The sequence below is a fragment of the Leptinotarsa decemlineata genome, unplaced genomic scaffold (assembly GCF_025532065.1).
Source record: "Leptinotarsa decemlineata unplaced genomic scaffold, Ldec_3_MD MMD2_tig00026358_RagTag_RagTag, whole genome shotgun sequence".
Lineage (NCBI taxonomy): Eukaryota > Metazoa > Arthropoda > Insecta > Coleoptera > Chrysomelidae > Leptinotarsa > Leptinotarsa decemlineata.
This window is the reverse complement of record NW_027412703.1, coordinates 3341814-3362161: the sequence shown is the minus strand read 5'-3', so window position 1 is coordinate 3362161 and position 20348 is coordinate 3341814. Positions and strand designations below refer to the sequence as shown.

At 36.3% G+C, this 20348-nt stretch overlaps 1 protein-coding gene across 6 annotated transcripts in view; it reads right to left on the bottom strand.

Moving 5' to 3' along the window:
- Positions 1-20348, bottom strand: part of LOC111515788 (uncharacterized) — a 221525-nt gene that overhangs the window by 13276 nt on the left and 187901 nt on the right. For 4 of the 6 annotated variants that reach the window (XM_074184635.1, XM_074184638.1, XM_074184639.1 and 1 more), the window contains exons 5-10: positions 12721-13136; positions 12447-12667; positions 12281-12364; positions 9454-9522; positions 9258-9389; positions 250-3474 (exon numbers count right to left, since the gene is read on the bottom strand). In XM_074184635.1, coding sequence (XP_074040736.1) covers positions 308-3474; positions 9258-9389; positions 9454-9522; positions 12281-12364; positions 12447-12667; positions 12721-13136 — 4089 coding nt within the window. In that variant the 3' untranslated portion in view covers positions 250-307. Of the gene's footprint in view, positions 1-214; positions 3475-9257; positions 9390-9453; positions 9523-12280; positions 12365-12446; positions 12668-12720; positions 13137-20348 lie in introns of all 6 variants that reach the window. The other 2 variants (XM_074184636.1, XM_074184637.1) reach the window with 2 other exon arrangements.

Sequence of the window (20348 nt, the reverse complement as noted above, 5' to 3'; positions counted from 1 at the left end):
ACGTGCAGACCACAGCCAAAAAACCCAGAAAATTGATTGAGACAGTTATCTCCGGCCGTGAAAGTTTACATTCTTTGATCAATAGAAAGTTGATTCAGTTTATTGTTCTCAATTGTCATCTTACGAAACCCACCTTTCAAAAATTAAATGATTGTAAATTAGGTGTTTATGCTTGCAAAAACAGAAGAGCCGCAATAACTCAAAGCCTACGTGCCAATTTCAGAAGATTTTTCACCAATTTCGGTATACCTCATCAATACCGGGGTCCGACAATTTATCAATTTTCGCTAATTTTGCTCTTCAGATTTCAAGAGGCGTTCGTCACTTCGTTCGAAATTGGGGGAGGTTTATCAAGGATAGTGGTGGAATTTTCAGAACTTTCTAATAGCTTGATAAGTTTGTTGTGGACATTTTTAGACGACACCACCCTTGGACACCTGGCCAATAGCCCTGAGATAGCCCCTGTTTTGTTATAGCTAGAATGTTCTTGGAGTAGTCTGAAAGCTTTTGATGGTATTATTTCATAATTTTCCTCATATGCTACTTCGTTATCATTCCAAGACTCGTAGTAACTCTTGTAGTCTTCATGGCTACTAACAAACTCCTGTGGGGTGTGAACTGCCGTGGAATATCCAGTACTACTCCTCATTGGTGAGAGAAAACTGCTGGGACTTGTAGAAGTCTCGCGAGATTCAAATTCTTCTTGGAGTATTTTCGTTGCAGCAGCAAATAATTTCTCAGGTGGCATGTTTCTGAAGACTTGTGCTTTTTTATGCTTCAAAAAACTTTGAATCAGTTCACCTACTAATCGCTCATTTACAGGCGAATTGTTGCTCCCTTCAGCGTTTTTGTCAGTATCGAAATTCTTACTGAGTGGTAATCGGAGATGATCCCTTCTGCGTTGCTCATTGGAGAAAATATCTTGGTGAATGCTAGCACTTGCATTCGTTTCTTCTTTTTCTCCGTCTGAATCCTCATCATCACATCCTTCTTGTAGGAGCTTGAATAGTCTTGAATGCGTAGCTGCACGTTGGTATCGAGTAAGTTTTTTGAGTTCTGAAAACTCTTCAGTGTCAGATATATGTCTGCTCATGTCCGATGTTACACCAGAATCGATTTCCTCTTCTTCACTCAGTTCTTCGAATGATTTTATACTGCTTTTTGTCGATACCGACTTTGTTCTACTACGAGTGATGTTTTCATACGTACATTCTTTTTCCTTTATCAGTATTTCAGTTTTTTGCTCCTGTATTCTTTGCTGCTTTTCCTTTATGCTATTTTTCAAAGCTTGAATCCGCTCTTTGATCGAAGGAATTTTGGGTTCCGTTTCTTCATTGCTAATTGCATTTTTGGGTTCACGAATATTTATATTCACATCTTCTTCAGAGGAATATTCCGATTCATCTGAGGTATCATCTGAATCTGATTCATTTGAGATTTGTCTACATAATTCTTCCGTATACGTTTTTTCTGTGACATTGTTTGTTTCTGAAGTGGACTTTTCATTACCAAATACTCGATAGCTCTTACTAGAATTATACCCAGTATAATTAGTAGAACATTCTTTGGTCGATCCACATTCTGGATTTATTTTCTCTTGTTTTTTGTCACCTTTGGTTTCGATAACGTTGTTTTGATAATAAGTTGTTGCTGATTTTTTGAAAGATTCATTTTTCTTCTCTTGGACACTGTTCTCGTCAAATCCAGCACTATTATTTTTGTTATGGTCTACTTTCTCTTGTGAATTTTTCAAAATACGCGTGTTCCAAAAACTGTTCTGAATTTTTTCCAATTGATCAACAAAGTTTTCCATTTCCATCAATTTTCCAGTAGTATCCACTTCGATATCTTCAAAATCATCATATATACTTGATGTCATCGTTACTTGATGTGATTCAGATTTTCCTAATACATTGTTTTCTTCGCATACTTCATTAGGTATTGAAACAGTATTTGTTTCGTTACAACTGTTTTCGATAGTATCAACCACCTCATTTGAGGAATTTGTTTTTCTTGAATCACCAGCAAGTGTGATTGGAGTATCAGAACTTTTCCCTTCAGAAGTAATTTTTGCACTGGCATAATCATTTTTGACATATTTTTCTTCCACTTGCTCAGGAATGAGTTCATTTTCTCCTACATCACACTCTACATACTGAGGCTTTCTTGAAATAGGTTGATCATCCTCTTTGCCTAAAATTCCCCACCAGTCTTCACTTTCATCACTTTCTTTCCCATCATCTAATTCCTCAATGGTTTCTTTGGTTTCTTCTTCATTCTTTCTGAAGAGTTCCTCATCGTGATTAGATGTTTCTGTTGCCTGATCTTCTTCAGTTTCGTCTCTACATGGAGATCGTTTTCTTGGTGTTACAGAAGGACTCTTCAAAGTGAATGATGCATAAATTTCAGTATCATTGAAGGTCTTCAAATTACCATTTTCATAAGTGACATTTTTACTTTCTTCCTCACCTACAGTAATACAAAATTTCAACGGCACCCTAACCTGAGGAGTATCTTCCTCATTTTCATCTTCACTAGGATCTGCAACTGTTGTAGAATCACTCATAACGCTAACTGATCTGATTCTAGATTCAGTTCTGCATTCGCTTTCTTCAAGGATGACGCTCAGCTCATGTTGAAGTGCATTACCATCCACGACATGAGATGAACTTTCCTCATCAGAATCATCCCCTGAATCTCTTGATGATACTTCATCAAGAACGTCGTCATCTGAATTGTCTTCTTGCATGTTATAGACATTGATATCCTTCACTGATTTAACAGATTTCAAACAATTAGAATTTGTTTTCTGGATGGGAAGCTTGCAAGATTCCGAATCGGATTCAGAATCTGTTAATTGTGGTCTTTGTTCGTCAACTGAATAATTTCTGTCCAAATACATTTTTTGCGAGCGATTGGGCGTTACATTTGTTTCTACACATGCATTACTCAACTCAGATCCTTCTTCCGTTTCAGCATAACAGTACTCAGTATCATTTTCAGATATTTGATAATAAGGATATGGTGGATACATTGGCATATAACCGTAATAGTAGTAAAAGTAATATGGATCAAAATATGGAGGATATTGTGGTAATCTTCTGAAGCCTTCACCTGTTTTAATCTCATCAATGTATTCCACAGGTTTTTGTCGATGTACAAATGGTAGATGAGGTAAAGGAGTAGTTCTGGGATTGGAAGAAGTATCCGTGTCGCTTCCTTCAGATACAGAATTGTTTTTATATACTGGGTAATGCGGTGGATGAAGATATCCCCAGAAAGGTGTTGGGGCCTGGATTTGATCAGATCCACTTGGTGTCTTAGCTTCTCCTTCAGAAAGTTCCGAATATACGTCAGGATAGGGGTATTCTGGGTAGTAGTTGTGCCAATATGGCGGGAAAGGTGGAGGTGGATATTGAGGATAATAACTTCCCTCATCGTATGGATAAGCTTCGTTTCGGTCATCGACATTGGCTATAACAAAAGTACAGTTTTTTCAATAAAGATCATCCAATGCACAAAAAAGATATGTAGCTTCATCAAACTCTCGCAGCTCGAACCGCAACCAGTTGGTTTGGAGTTGAAGTTATGAACAATCATGCATGAATTTTATAGTGGAAATCATACAATAAACTGTATTGATTAGTTATTTGATTTGCAATTGAAATTTCACGATAATTCGATTCTGGAATTTGGAAAAAATAAACGAAAAGGTTTATTATACAGGGTGTTCATTGGACTATTCTTGGACTATTCTAAGGATATTTTGTCCTTTGATGATTTTTGATAAGACGCTTTGTTTCAAAGATACGGAGCGAAAAAGAATTTCAACAATAACAATTTATTACCTAAAATTACATGTATTGTTTCTTAATCTACAAGAACGTTTGAAAATGACTAAACCGCTAAAATGCAAGAATTCAATCTTCTCATCGACTCCCGAACTCTTTCAGAAACACCAGGATCGATTCTGATTGTGTTACACCCAGCAGGAATCTTTACAGAAAATTTCCTGCATATGCAATTGGCAATACAACTGAAAGAGTCGACCTTCAATTTTGGAACGGGCACACTTGCAGACCGGTTTCGGACTCATTAGCCACTCCTCAGTGCAAGATAGTGACCATCATCGACCTGAAGTCAATGATATTCCAGAATTGAAAATCGGAATTCTTTCAGAGTATTTCATTCTTCTTCCGAAGTTGGAGGGAACATCACGAAATGTCACTCAATCGGGCAAACCACGGATATGCAGTTGGTAAGTACCTCGTCCACTAGATGGTCAATTTTCGTGGCACATAAAGGAGTTTTATTCATGAAGCAACAGGTTATTCTACAATTAGGTTTATAAGAGAAAGAGGGATGGAAGTATCGTTAGTACTTCTATTTGGCTAGTAACGCACCCCGTGTCTATTGAGTAGCACACTAGTTCAACCTGCAAATAAGCAGTAACCGAATGAAGAACGTTTAGATATGACAAAAATAAATTTTTCACACGAGGAGATGGTGTATGATTATACTAAATCTATAACAAATATTTGTCTTTATCTCTAGACGAGATGGAAAGGCCGCTATTTGGTGACCAGGAAAATAACTGACGTGAACTTGAAGTTGTAGACAATCAATTATCCACTTGTGGTGCACCGTTTGGAACCTTTGGTGTAGAAATGAATATTACTGGAGTACTATCCCAACACCAAATCGTTATTTTAAACACCTCGATTGAATCTTCAATCTTCCTCTTGAAGATGATCACTTGGTGATTGAAACACGTGTCGAGGTGTTAAAAATAACGGTTTGGTGTTGGGATAGATCTCCAGTGATATTAATCAATTATCAACGCCAAGTGGAGTCATATGAAAAGGTGAGCAATGTAGCAAATGTTGAAAATAGATGAGTATGAACGTGCCCCTCGATTGCAGGTTCACAAATCTTTTTTGGTCGTAACTGAAGAGAATGACGAAATCATAAAATAATTTTTTGGGCAAATCATCTGAAGGAACAATTCGTTCAGGTCAGTCTCAACTACCTACACTGTAAGTTAATGGACTGACACTTATCAGAAAACAACTACTTTCCTGGCTAATACCAAGGGTGTTAGATTGTATCCGACAGGTGTCAGTGCAGAATTCTTCACTGAAATTATTCCTGCATATGCTGTTAGCAATAAAACCGCTGCAATAGAGTTTTAATTATTGGAACACACTTGCAGGCCGGTTTCGAGCTCTCTGGTCACTCGTCAGTGCAAGGTAGTATCTATCATCAATATAAAGTCGATGATTTCCGATAATTGAAAATTGAATTCCTTCAGAGTATCATTCCTCGAACTAGGCTGAAGCGGACAACAAACAACAGATTTGTCATCGCCCCATCTGCCTGTGAACGGTGTAACCAACCGCATATCCGGAATTTGCCCAGTTCCTCGTATAAGGTAAGAAAACTTTTCACATTTAGTCACTGGTCCAGTCAGGCCGACTGACTATATGTGGCCAGTCTCAACTCCCTACACTGTAGGTTGATGGACTGACACCTAGCAGAAAACAACTATTCCCCTGGCAAGTGTGTTCCAATAATTGAAAATATATTGCGGCAGTTGTATCGCCAACAGCATATCCAGGAATAACTTCAATGAAGAATCCTGCACTGATACCTCTCGGATATAATCCAACACCCATCGTGTATTAGCCAGGAAAGTAGATGTTTTCTGATAGGTGTCAGTCCATTAACCCACAGTGTAGGGAGTTGAGCCTGGCCTCAACGAATTGTTCCTTTTGATGATTTGATTTATAGCCAGTCTTCAAGTATGCTCACTAACTTTGTGTGAAAATTATTTTTTAGGGCTTTGACTGTTTTATGGTATAAGAGAATAGTCGAATATACTATATCACTCGAGTGATAACAATTTTTTTCATTTAAAATATCTACACCTCATCAAGCACATAGCTGTAGGAGCCAAAATGATTCTCATGAACTCAAAAGTATCAACAGTTAACATGCACTCGAAATCATTCCCCGTTTCTTTATGTATCGAGTTTGATACGGCTTCTTTCCTAGGTGAATATTTGTTTCCATATTTCTAAAAAAATTAGTCAAAAATGATTGACTGATTGAAAAAGATAGATATTAGATATTAGAGATATTAAGACGTTTCAAAAGTTTTGTTCGGTACAATGTAATGCATTTTTGTTGCTCCATATCTCAATGAATATTTATTCTACTGTGTCAAAGAAATATCTTTTAGAAAATTGATTCTATAGTATGGAAGAATTTTTCGAGCACTGAATGTTTACAAGAGGTTTCTGTTAGCAAATATTTATGTACAGATATATGTTTATTTAAATATATACGTTCTTTTTGTGAAGCTATTTGTTGTTATAAGTTTGTAATTGTTATTCCTGACATCTCTATATTTTATTTACGTATATATTTTACTCATTTATGTTAGAATACCTATTCTGTGACCTGCCATTTGTACTGAGTGTATTCAATATGGTTAATAAATACTACTACTACTATACCATACTGATCGATAGAAAGTTTGTACTCTATATAATACAATGATGCTGTTTATTTTTTCCAAATGTTCTGCCTCTTTTCAGGTCGTTACTATATGATATAGCTTCGGCAAATAGATCCAAAGCGCTGCCGAAACAGCTAAAAAAATTAACCAGGCATTTGGAAATGATATTCTTGATGAACGCACTGTTTGACGTTGCTTTACGAAATTTCGTTCCGGAGATTTCAGCCTTGAAGATGAGCTCCGAATTGGTCGACCAACAGTAATCCAGGACGAGGATTCGTGGACTCTGGTGGAGACTGGCCCATCATAAAAGGTGCATGGGATGGCGGAAGAACTAGGCTTCAGCTCCCCTGCGGTTTTTGATACTTCGGAACGTATTGGAAAGATCAGAATGTTCAGAAAGTGAGTGCCCCAGACTTTGAACGAACACCAACCGACTACCATCTTTACGGGCGAGTTGGCTGTCCACTGTGCATGCTGTTTTTGACGAGTGCATTGGCTTGAGATGTGTGGGTTGAGCAAACCGGCCATTGGATGTCTGCTTCCACGTAGCCCCGCTGGATATGGCAATGACAGTCACTTGTGGTTCTGTCTCTAATTGAATGGTAATCCAATGATGGCTTAGTTCTAAGGTGTGTGTATCCGTGCCAAGAGGATGAAAGACACTGAGCCTATCAGTTGTCTCTACGGAACCTTCGAGATACCGAGCACCCTCTGGTCGTAGCATCACCTTGTCACTGTAACGTGGGACTCTACCGTGAGTGACCTTGATTCTCTAGCTACTCGTGGGATTTTCATGAACAGAGTTAACTTGAAAATTCTTTCTGACACTGAGTTTACAGAGGAGATCGATGTCGTACTTACGACTCCAACTGACCTCCCTGTGAATTTAGACCATGAGCGAGAGCTTCTCAACTCTCCAACTCCTGATCCAATAACTGAACCTAAAAAAAGGTTTGGTGGTGTAGCCAGGAAACGACTGAGTTGTCTTCTCCAGAGCGAGGTACCTTATGAAACCGCCTTGCACCAAATTCTTGAGCGGCGTACGCAGAATCTGTCTCATGTGGAGGAATAAGCCCCCATGAGCAGGTTAGCAAACGTTTGTGCTCAAGTGTTGATTCACCAAAACCACAGGCGAAAAAGCCCTGCACGTGTGAATCTAAGGCATCGTCAGGTGTAGCTGACGTGCAAAAAATCTCATATGGGAAGGTTGTCGCGGGTATCAAGGTGGGAATCTTGCACCTTGATTATCCGACTACCTCATTGACGATGAAACAGCAGAGCATATATTTTGTGCCTGTCCCGCTGGGGACAGAATCAAGTTCTTAGAGTTCGGCAGAGCCGTACTCTTACCATCTGACCTGAAAAACTAATCGGCTTCGTTAAGAAGCTGGGTTTATTTGGTCGTGTGTGAATAGCTGTGAGCCCGGGTTTCGGTGGAGGGTCGAATAGACCCACTCACTTTGGACCTAACCTAACCTAACTATCTTTACGAGCACATCGATAACTTTCCATCGGTCGCCAATCAAGACCAGACAAAGCGGCCTTCGTCGCTTCATCGAATCCCAAGCACATCTTTTTATGCTGACGGAATTATTCGACTTGTGTTACATTGGTAAAAAATGCACTTATTTCGATATTAGAGTTTGAAGTAAACTCATAAAAACGGTTCAAATTTCTGAAACAACGGAATAACAGGGTATTAGCAAAAAATACATGCGTTTTTTGATCTTTCATGATTCAGGTACTACTTTGAAACATCTGACGATTTTTTTTCATCTGCTTCATTGAATAATCACAACGATTGTTTTAGAAATAAAATATGCAAGACAAAAATTTTAATTGAATAGAACTGGCCGATATTTGATGAAAATCTTATGAGTTAAACTATGAATACAAACCCCTCCATTTCCAGAAGAAAGGTTTGAAACTCAACCTGTTGGAGAGTATGGAAATAAACAAATTCAAAAACTCTAAACATCTTATGAACGATCAAACTGAATTGAATAATTCGCCATTATTGAATCTGTTCATTCACAGGTAAAAATAGTTAGGTATATTTACCGGTAGACTTTCGAAAAATGTATTGATACCTGATCTTTTCAGGTAGATTTATTATTTAGGTAGACGAATAGGTACTAGGTAATAGCATAAAATGGTGTAATGTAGTTTCTTAGTAACTCTCAGTTTATGCTTGAAGAAGCTATTGTATAGCGAAACACATGTCGCGGTTTTTTGTAAAACCCTTATAGTGAAAATCATACAATAAACTGTATTGATTAGTTTTTCGAAAAATGTAATAAAATTCAGAAATTTGAACCCGACACATTGTCAATATTACTCTCTGAAAATATAAAAAAATCTGATCTAATTTCGAAGATCATGTATCAGCTGAGTTCATTTTATTGTTCCTTGGGATAGAAATGGACAGTTAAAATTTTTATTGAAATAACGTTTTGTATGAATTCAGAAAGATGCATTGCATTACGAAGGAATGTCTACCCTACAAATACAAAAACGTATCGGACATATCCATTTTATTTATATTCATCCAAGTATTGAACCCTGATTTTGATATTTTATTTTTGACATGATTATAATTGAATAACTGAATCGAAATCTGAGCGTAGACATCCATCCAGAAAATACTTATCTTGTCATCGAATAGGTTTTTCACTTGGCATATAGTAAATGAAGGAAGAAATATTTTCATTACTTCCTATTTAGCCGTACTCACCACAATTTTCTGGTGCGGTCATAGCCTGTAATATCTTGAAGGATCTACTAGGAATCGAACTCCCAGTATATTTTTTTGGTTCTGGCACAGTTTGCTCGCTTGGATGCACATATTCTTGTGGTTTGTAGTCACCTGGTTATTATTATTATTATAAATGATAAGAAAGAGTTGAATGTGAAGGAAATAAAATATTTACCTTCTATCTGTATAGGAATGGTTCTAACTTGAGGACCTTTGTTATTTGCCTGTTGAGAACCTCGTGGAACTGAAAAATAATAAAAGTGTGGTGTTAAAAATTGCTTTATTTAAATCAGCCTAGCTTCTTCCACGAAAGGCCTGACACAAATATTCCGGACAAATATGTATATAATACATTTTTTCATCATATAGAATACCATAGATCATTTTTAACAGTCAGGTTCTACGTCATTAACTGAATAAATTGAGCTATATTCAGTAAAGTTCACATTTTTTTATGGACAATCGGATGATCTCTGAAATTTATGGAAGTTATTTTCATGATAATATCGATAAGGAAGTATGATTGAAGAAATGTAAGTTTTAATTTTTGATATTCACTAACATTGTTTATACCTTTTCCATTATACAGGCTGATTCACGGTGGATGGCACATTAGACGTTTCTGGTGAACCAGACAACGGATCACTTTGAAAATTTGATGGAGGGCATATTCGGACATTCTCTAGCCAACTAAAATATTTTCGACAATGCGGTGTTGCCGCTTCTGTTAGAAAGCAGTAGCAACTTTGATTTTTCAAATGGAACACTCTGTATATAATATTATTTTTGGAATCTCCAACAATTGCCCGACAACTTTTCTTGATATTTTCCTATACCTATCTGTTACCGTTTTCGAAATAAAAATTAATTTCAATTTTTTTCTTCGAAAATCATGACTTCTAAAAATGCCGATATCGTTTAGTTAAGAAGTACTATGATATCGAAATTTGGTTTGGAGTTAGGTGATACTTGACCCACACGTCAGCCTAATCTCCGTTACTCCAATACAGGGTGGTAAAAAAATACAGTTTTTTCGTTTGCTTGAAAAAGTTGCTGAAATTTGATTATTTTAAATGGAACACCCTGTATATTATTGAAAATTCGGAAAGCTGCTGAAATTTGCCTTCTTTCTATGTATATCAAACCTATACCTAACTAGTCAAGTTTCGGACTTATGAACATTTATTTGTGAAAATGTCCCTTCAGAATGGTATTTCCATTCGGTATTTGGTAAGCAGGCCATGATTACTATTTGACAGTAGCGTTGTGACATTCTCCTAATACTATCGACATTTTCGTCACTTCAGAAGTTGCAAATACCTTCAACACGATGGAACAAAACTATTCAAACGAAGTTCTTATGAATTTGTTTATTATTTTTGGACAGTGTGACAAAATTATCAGCAGAACATGTAGAAAGTTCAATGAAATGTATCCGAATCTACCGCCAATGAACCTCAAGAAATTTATACGAATTCAGAACAATTTCAATATGTTTGGATAAACTTTAAAAAAGCACCAAGAAACTTGAAATTGGAAATATTGATATGAATAATTATAAAAAAGTAAAACAATCATGTGGAATATTTCAAAATATGTTCGAATCGCTGGCCGTTCACTTCCAAGCACTTTAAAATGCGGGTGTTGACTGCTTTCGTGGTGGCAGATCTGATTTCATTGGGATCCAAATCTTCAAATTTTTGGGCAATCCTTTCTAACAATTCATCTCTCGAACGCACGGGTATTTTGTAAACTTTTTCTTTAAACATTCCCCACAAATAAAAATCTAATGGATTAAGATCGGGTGATCTCGCTGGCCTATTCCATGGTCCCAAATAATAAACAAATTCATAAGAACTTCGTTTGAATAGTTTTGTTCCATCGTTTTGAAGGTATTTGCAACTTCTGAAGTGACGAAAATGTCGATATTATTAGGAGAATGTCACAACGCTACTGTCAAATAGTAATCATGGCCTGCTTACCAAATACCGAATGGAAATACCATTCTGAAGGGACATTTTCACAAATAAATGTTCATAAGTCCGAAACTTGACTAGTTAGGTATAGGTATGATATACATAGAAAGAAGGCAAATTTCAGCAGCTTTCCGAATTTTCAATAATATACAGGGTGTTCCATTTAAAATAATCAAATTTCAGCAACTTTTTCAAGCAAACGAAAAAACTGTATTTTTTCACCACCCTGTATTGAAGTAACGGAGATTAGGCTGACGTGTGGGAAGTGTCCAAGTATCACCTAACTCCAAACCAAATTTCGATATCATAGTACTTCTTAACTAAAAGATATCGGCATTTTTAGAAGTCATGATTTTCGAAGAAAAAAATTGAAATTAATTTTTATTTCGAAAACGGTAACAGATAGGTATAGGGAAATATCAAGAAAAGTTGTCGGGCAATTGTTGGAGATTCCAAAAATAATATTATATACAGAGTGTTCCATTTGAAAAATCAAAGTTGCTACTGCTTTCTAATAGAAGCGGCAACACCGCATTGTCGAAAATATTTTAGTTGGCTAGAGAATGTCCGAATATGCGCTCCATTAAATTTTCAAAGTGATCCGTTGTCTGGTTCACCAGAAACGTCTAATGTGCCATCCACCGTGAATCAGCCTGTATACAGTAGTATTTGTGTATTGTTTATATACTTAAGCATACTTTTCATTAGTTATAGTTTTACTGTTTTTTACTTTTCTTAAATGAATATTCTTGTTGGTATATTTGGGTTAACCTATTTCAAATAAAGTTTATCTTCTTCTTATTCAATGAAAGCTTCATAAAACTCATTTGAATATTTTTTGCCGCATAAAGAGTTGTTTGGAGAAGTACTATCAAGGTTCCAGCTAACTTTTCCCACATTCAATGTGATCCCAAAATCGATTTCCCTATATAAATTTCAATAAACTTTCTGCAAGTTAATGTTGGTCATGATGATACTATAAAAATGAAAGTTCCACCACCAATAAATATAGAAGTACTACAATACCACTTTCATCTAGTATTTTGAAAACCCTTGATGGTATATGTCCTCCTCTATACCTAGGATTTTCTTCGTCATGGATATTTAAGTCTGAAATATTCAAAAATGGAATATTTAGGCTTATAATATCTGTAGTACGTAGGACTACTTGAACGTAATTGAAGATTCTCACCTTGTTTGAATGTGTTCGACATATTCTGATCAACATCTTTCACCTTCATTTTGCCAATTTGTTCAGGCTGCTGGAAGTTTTGTGGAAACCTGGGCGAATGTTTAGTTATCGGAGTATCCTCATCATCTTCGTCTTCATCGGTGTTTGTGATTTTCTGAATTATTTTGAAAGAGTTTGATTGCGTAGGATTATTTCCAAAACTTTGCTGTCTGCTGAAAGACCTGAATTCACATGAATTTTTATTCTGTTGTTATCGAAACATCCAAAACCTTACCTTTCACTGCTTGGAGTGGGAGGAGTTGCCGAACCCTGGTGAGTACCTTCCACGCGTATTGGAATTATCCTAGCTCCTTGGCTATCAATTTTTTTCTGTTGGGGAGGTACTCCTGGACCTGGATCTTGGAAGACAAGGGGTTGAGTAACATAAACAGCATTCGGCTTCCTTTCTTCGGAACTTGGGAAGGAGGAGGCTGGGTTGGTACGAATTTCTATACGTACACCAATGGGCTGCTGGTTAGGACGTGATTGCTGAACTGGTTCAGGTTGCTGCCACTGCTGTTGTTGATTAGAACGGGGTTGTTGAACTGGTTCTGGTTGATACCATTGCTGTTGCTGATTAGGACGTATTTGATGCACTGGTTCGGGTTGCTGCCTTTGCGGTTGTTGTTTTGGAACTGACGGAGAAAAACTCTGGAAATGGGATATCTTCGTCAAATGAAGGGATATTTATTAATGATATAAATTTGAAATTTATATTTTTACAGAACCCAACACTGGGGCAAAGACAATCATGAAGGTACTATGGAAACCTTTGAAAATGTTGGTTTGATGAGATGAATAGCCATTTTCATCAGTACATGGGGCTGCAGTGTTCACCGAAGATTCGAAAGAAAAAGATAAGTCTATTTGTTCCAAAGCAGCAGGAAACGTTTTCTGGAATAGGATTTGACGCTGAATGAGGGGTTATCTATATTTTCGAAAATAAAGTTGAATAAAGAAAAGTTGAAACCTATTTTTTCAGTTTTTTATCTGATAGTCAGAAGCGCAACAGCTAGAAGTAAATAGTGTGAACATGATGGTAAAGCTGAAAATGAATTTCTAGAAAAATAAGTTCAGATCGATACTTTTGAAGTCCTATCATAATAACGTTCGGAGATGACTCAAGCGATCACAGTGACTTTTCTTTATCTTCTGAGGGAAAAAATCAAAACTTTTGGAATGTAAATCAGTGATTATAATGAGAATACGATTTTTAGGGCTCATCATAATCTGTATTGTTTTAAATGTTATTTTATTCTTACATTGTATGTTATTGTTTTATATATATTCTATAAATGCAAATAAATATGGATCTTAGTGGTGCCTAAAATTCATCATAGTTACCTTTCCTTGTAACTATTATTAAATGAATATTACTAGCGTTCTTTTCTAACAACAAACTATTATTTTAACACCTCTACAAGTGTTTCGATCACCAAGTGATCATCTTGAAGGGGAAGATTAAACTAAATATACCTATAATTTTATTTATATGTTATTTATACCATAGATACCCCTTCTAGGTACCTGAGTCTTGAGTGTCTTACATTAATTTCACAATATTGCCTTATTTACTAGTCTTAAATTAATTTTACAATGTATCCTTATGTGACAGTCATGTAACAACTGTTCAAAATTTGCCATCCAGTCTTCCGTGAAAGTCCTTGACGATATCGTTGCTAGTGTTGAAAGCTTGAGTCAATGTATGCCTGATTCCTCGAAGGGACTAGTTCGGGAGAAAGTCAGGAATCAAATTTCCAGGAACATAATAACAAATAAACGGAAACATTTATGCAAAGACGATAAAAACCAGGTGAAAGTTATCAAGCGATTGAAAGACAAAGACGTTTTTTATTTGAAAGCCGACAAAGGTAACAAAGTAATAATTCTGGATAGGTCGTACTACGGAAGGGTCAATACTCTCATCAATAACGGGTATGCGAAATTGTCCAAGAACCCGTTACCAAAGATGATTGCCGAAGTAAAAGACGTCCTCAAGAAATGCGACAACATTCTTACCCTCAAATGAAATGGAACTTACAATACATGATAATAGGACATATAATAAGGAAGAAAAGTTTAGGTTGAGAATGAACGAAACCTTGACGTTTGAAAACGACGACAACCAAGATAAATATATCACAGTTCCATACTACCAATGGAAAGATTTTCAAGGAACTAGGTATGAAGGTGGATTTTAAAACAAGTCATACACTACAGAGCCTTTAAGGGAATCCAAAAGACAAAGTTGGGAATTCGGAAAAGTCTGGAATTCACGAAATGCAAAATATTATGGACAGACAAAAAGATCTATCAAAATAAGAAATTAGGAATACCTAGCACACCTAAAGTATGGAAGACCTGAAAAGTCAGCAGTGACCCATCATATTTTGCAACAAAACCATTCCATAGACTTTAGTTCATTAAGATCAGTTAGGCACGTTAACAACAACAGGCATCTAGATGCCTAAGAGAGTGTAGAAATAAGTAAACATAATAATATTATGAATAACAGTGGTGGAATAATACCTAATAGTATACTATATAACTTGGTAAAATAATATATTAATTATTTATTAGATTTACTCGACTGACATAAGGACACATTGTAGAATTAGACTCGTAGATAAGGCAATATTGTGAAATTAAGACACCCGAAGCGCAGGTACCTAGAAGAGATATTTATGGCATGAATAAGGATAACATTGCAAGTATATTTAGTTTGATCTTCCACTTGAAGATGATCACTTGGGGACCGAAACACGTGTCGAGGTGTTGAAAAAACGGTTTGGTGTTGGGAAAAACTCCAGTAATATTCATTACTCCAACAAAGGTTCGAAACAGTGCATCACAAATATTTCTCAAAGTAATAATGGAATATAAAATTTTAATTTAATTGAACAGTGTTTTATTTAATGAACCAAAACTTGCTACATCAACGTAGGTTCGTAGGGTACTATGGAAGAGCATTTCTTAAGAGATTTTAGGTAAGGTATCACAAGTACAACAGCTGACAGCCTTCCCAGGCAGACCGTTTTGAAACCACTTGATGATTAATCCAATATAATTTTTGATGAGATTTATGAGCAGGAGTTTCAACGTACTTCGTTTCGTTCTTTTCGAGAGCCCTTTTACATAAGAAACAGATAACACTGGTGCGAAACATATTATCTGTTGGTTATTTGGGAAGTATTTTTTTGTACAACTGTCATTAAAAGTGACATTTTCAATGGTTGTCAAGAGTATTGAAAGATGGTGTTTACAAAGTAGCGTGTTGAAAATATTTTCAACACAAGTGTTAAAAGCATTTTTAATATGATTTTATTCGACCAAATAGCAATAAACAAAACATTATTATTCAATTTTCAAGGAAGTTTCATTATGAACAATAGATATAGATACAATTCAATCGCTGCACTCCTTGTGCAGCAACATTTGCGAATCTTTTCCGGTGACTTTCCGAATATGGACGCTTTGAAATAAATTCTGCAAGAGGACGGCCACGGACTACAAGAACTGTAGAACTGGAGGAGACGGTTCTCGAAGAAATTAGTGAACATCCAGAGAAAAGTACAAGAAAAATTAGTCAAACTTTAAATGTGAATCACATGACAGTTTACAGAATTTTAAAGGAACAGCAATCATATCCTCATCATATTCAGCGTGTCCAGGCACTCACGCTACGTGATTTCCAACCACGTATCGAATTTGCTAAATGACTTCAAAGAAAAGTCGAACAAAATCCACAAATTTTATCGAAAATCCTCTTCACAGATGAGGCTAATTTTTCAAGAAATGGTATCATGAACTTCCATAACAACCACATCTGGGCAGAAGATAACCCACATACGATAACGCAAACTCATTTCCAAGACAGATTCTCTTTTGATGTATGGGTGGACATAATTGGGGATTATTTAATTTGGCCCTATTTTCTCCCCTTACGTTTGAATGGAGATGCTTACCTACATGCTTACAACTTATGGAAGATGTTCCCATTGGTCTCCGAAATCACTCTTGGTTTATGCAAGATGAAGCTCCTGCTCATTTAAGTGTGATAGCAAGAAATTTTTCAGACGTAGCATATCCCCAACGATGGATAGGAAGAGGAGGCACTGAGCATTGTCCCCCCGAGGTCACCGGACCTCAATCCCGTCGGTTTTTTCCTTTTGGGGACACCTAAAATCACTAGTTTATGCTAGCCTCATTGAAAACGAGGAAATGTAGAGGGATCGCATTATAGCTTGCTGCGAAATGATAAGAAACACTCCGGGCATTTTTCAACGGGTGCGGAATTCATTTATGAGGACAGCAGAAGCTTGTATTACTGTTGGGGGTCGTCACTTTGAACAGTTGTTGTAATAGTTGTTTCGTTCAAATTTTCGTGACAAATTTTTTCAATTTGGATTGAATAAGCAGTTCGATAATGCTCAGTTTAGAAGAAGTCTGTACGGGTATACTGCCTATAAAGTTTGATGAAAATAACTAAAACTGCAAAAACCTACTGACAAAAACCTACCATGTTTTGAAAAGTTTCAACAATCTGTATTTCGAGAATGAATCATTCTTCGTGAAACACTTTATAGGAAAAAGTTGTTTATTTTCTCGAGATCCACCACATACTTAGTTTTTGTAATGTTCTCAGCAACTTCACTTAGGAGCCCTAGCTAAGTAATATGCATCGATATAGAAAATTGTAAATATCTCGAAAACGATCACCTCCAGCGTTGTTGAGGAAATGTACCTTTTTTACTTTGAAAAGGTGTGGGAATTAGGTTTTTTCATGAAAAGTACCAAAAGTTCACTGTCAAAAAAGTTAGGGTAATTTGAAATGAATAATGACAGCGTACGCAGCGCTCTCTAGATGTTACATGAAAATTAATACGAAATTATGATTTCCCACGTCGAAAAAACCCTGGGTACCGAATTTCTTGCAAATAATTTATTTTTTACAAGAGTTATTTTCAAAAAGCGAACAAAAAATTCAATTTCAACACCCCGTATCTCCGAAACGAAGCATTTTCGGACACAAGTTCATATATTGTTCATATATCATTCATATATTCATTAAAATTGTCTCAGGAATTCGTTACTTGAATATTTCAACGTACTTATGTTACACCCTGAATACATTAATTACCTTATTTTGGAAATACCCAATAAACTGTGTAAGCATGAGTAGAATGAACCAAACCAAAACTGTTAATTAAATAATTTATCTTACATCAACTACTATCACCTAGCTACTAAACAAATTGTATATCAACGCAGTTGACAAAGCTTATAAAATATAATACTCCCACTCTTTGATAACTGTGTTTTATACGATAAAAAGGGCTTCTCTGTTCTTCACAAATTTCTCTTTTGGAAGGGACTTTGTGAGAATATCGGCTAGCTGATCTTCCGAAGGGACGTGGCAGACAGTAAGAGAACCATTTTCTACACATTCACGTATGTAGTGATACTTTACATCGATATGCTTAGTTCGTTTATGATATTCGGTGTTTTTAACTAACTGTATTGCACTCTGATTATCTACAAAAAGCTTGGTAGGAACTTCAGTTTCTGTAGTCGACCGTGAAACATATTTTTGAATATGAGAAGACCATGTCACGGGAGCTCCAGCTATACTTGTTAAGTACCCGGTTGTTGATTTTCTGATATCCAAATCACCGGCAAAGTCAGCATCTGAGTAAGCAATCAAAGTTTCTTCTTTTCCAGTGTATAGTAGTTCTACATTTTCAGTACCTTTAAGATATTTGAAAATACGCTTGACAGCATTCCAGTGATTTCTTTCCGGATTAGACAGGAATCAACTCACTTGACTGACAGCAAACATTATGTCTGGACGTGACACAACTGCCAAAAACATTAAACAGCCAACAGCCTCTCGTTATGGTGCTCAACTGGTATCGTTTATTTTGATTGTGCAAGTTGGAATCGGTTTCTGTTTCCAGAGACATTTTCTAGAAGAGTTTCCTCTTCAGTGAACTGGACGGAATTTCTCTCAGAATCATTTTCCTGCAGGTTTTCTATCTCAAATGATTCATAGTCGGGACTATGCAACATCCAACAAGATACTGTTGATTGGATTTCTTGTCAAACTTACGTCTAAACTGTTTCGGAATGTGAATATATGCTTCCGATCCAAATGTTCGTGAATGACTGAGATTGGGTTGCTTTCCTGTCCACTTTTCATATGACGTTTTGTAATCAGTTCTGGAAATTCTACGATTCAATAGATGCACAGCCACATTCACTGCTTAGGAAGTTTACTTTTGATTAACATGGTTCTTGCACTTTCAACAATTGATCTGAGATCTCGTTCTGCCTTCCCGTTCTGTTCAGGAGTGTATGGCGCACTAGTTTCATGAATAATTCCTTGTTTATTAAAATGATCTTTGAATGACTGATGGACATATTCTGTCCCTTTGTCACTTCTGACGATGTTGATTTCATTTTTGGTTTGTCTTCTGATCATTCGTTGGAATTCGAGGAATTTTGAGAAAACATCACTTTTGTGTTTGACAAAATATACAAAGCGATACGATGTACACTCGTCCTTGAAGAGAATAAGTAATTTGCACCTCCAAGTGATGTACATGATATTTTGCCACAGACATCAGTATGAATGTATTCTCCTGGTTTCCAAATTGGAACATGATGACTTGTCATGAAAGGCCTTCGCTGTTGTTTCTCAAAATGACAACTGCTACAGAATAGACCATCTATACTTTTTATTCTTGTACCTGGTAATTGACCTTTATCAGCCATTTCCTTCAGTGAACGAAAGTTAATATGACCTAGTTGATCATGCCACATCATTGCAGACTGTATTTGTGCAGAATTACTCTGTTGACTTTGTGGAACATCAAATAACATTCTGTAGCACTGATTGGTCTATTTGATTCCTGAGACAAATAAACCTTTCTCATTTCTTACTTCGATTTTAGATTTATCGAAAATAACTTTGAAGTTTTTATTGGCTACAGCTCCCACTGAAAATAGATTCTTCTTCAGTTCTGGCACGTACAACGTGTTTTCTAATGTACGAAACTCTCGACGACCATTGACTAAGGCTATTAGTTCTATCGAACCTATTCCATCAGCATAAATGACTGAGTTATCTCCTATCTGAATGGCAATTTTGGAATCAAGTGGTTTTAGCTCATTAAACCATTCTATATGAGAGGTCATGTGTCTGGAGGCAGCACTATCAGCAAGCCAAATATCTTCACATCCATGGGCTATAATATTCTTTTCTTCGGCATCTAGTGCTTGATTGTGTTCTCGATTGTTGATATTAATTTTATATTCCTGATTACTATCACGACTATTTTCACCATATTTGTTGATTCTTTTTCTGCATTCTGACTTCAGGTGTCCTCTTTTCCTACAATAGAAGCACACAATGTTTTGTTTGTTCTTAGCTTTGGAGGAATTACTTTTATCGACACTTGAATTGTTTCTCTTATGGTGGAATTGCTGCATCAGCAAATGCATTTGAAATTTCTTCCATTTGACTTAACCTCAGCTCTTTCTTCAAAATTCTAGCTGTCAAGTTATGCTGCTTAGCATAACTTTGTTGACCAGAAGATCTTTGCTCGTGTATGAGTTTGATTCTTGTCCACATTTCTGGAGCAGTTTCACAAGACATTATAGTTTAGAGTTGGGAGAATTCCATCGATGTAGACATCAGAAGCATTGCTTTCGCATTGAGATCATCCCAATCCTTTCTTTCCTCGCAAACTAATTCACTTGGACGTTGGTTGGTTCCATTAACTAAGGTAATTAAACCCTCAGCTCTGAAAATTATTTCCATTTGAAATTTCCATAACTGGAAATTGTTGCCATCAAACTTTT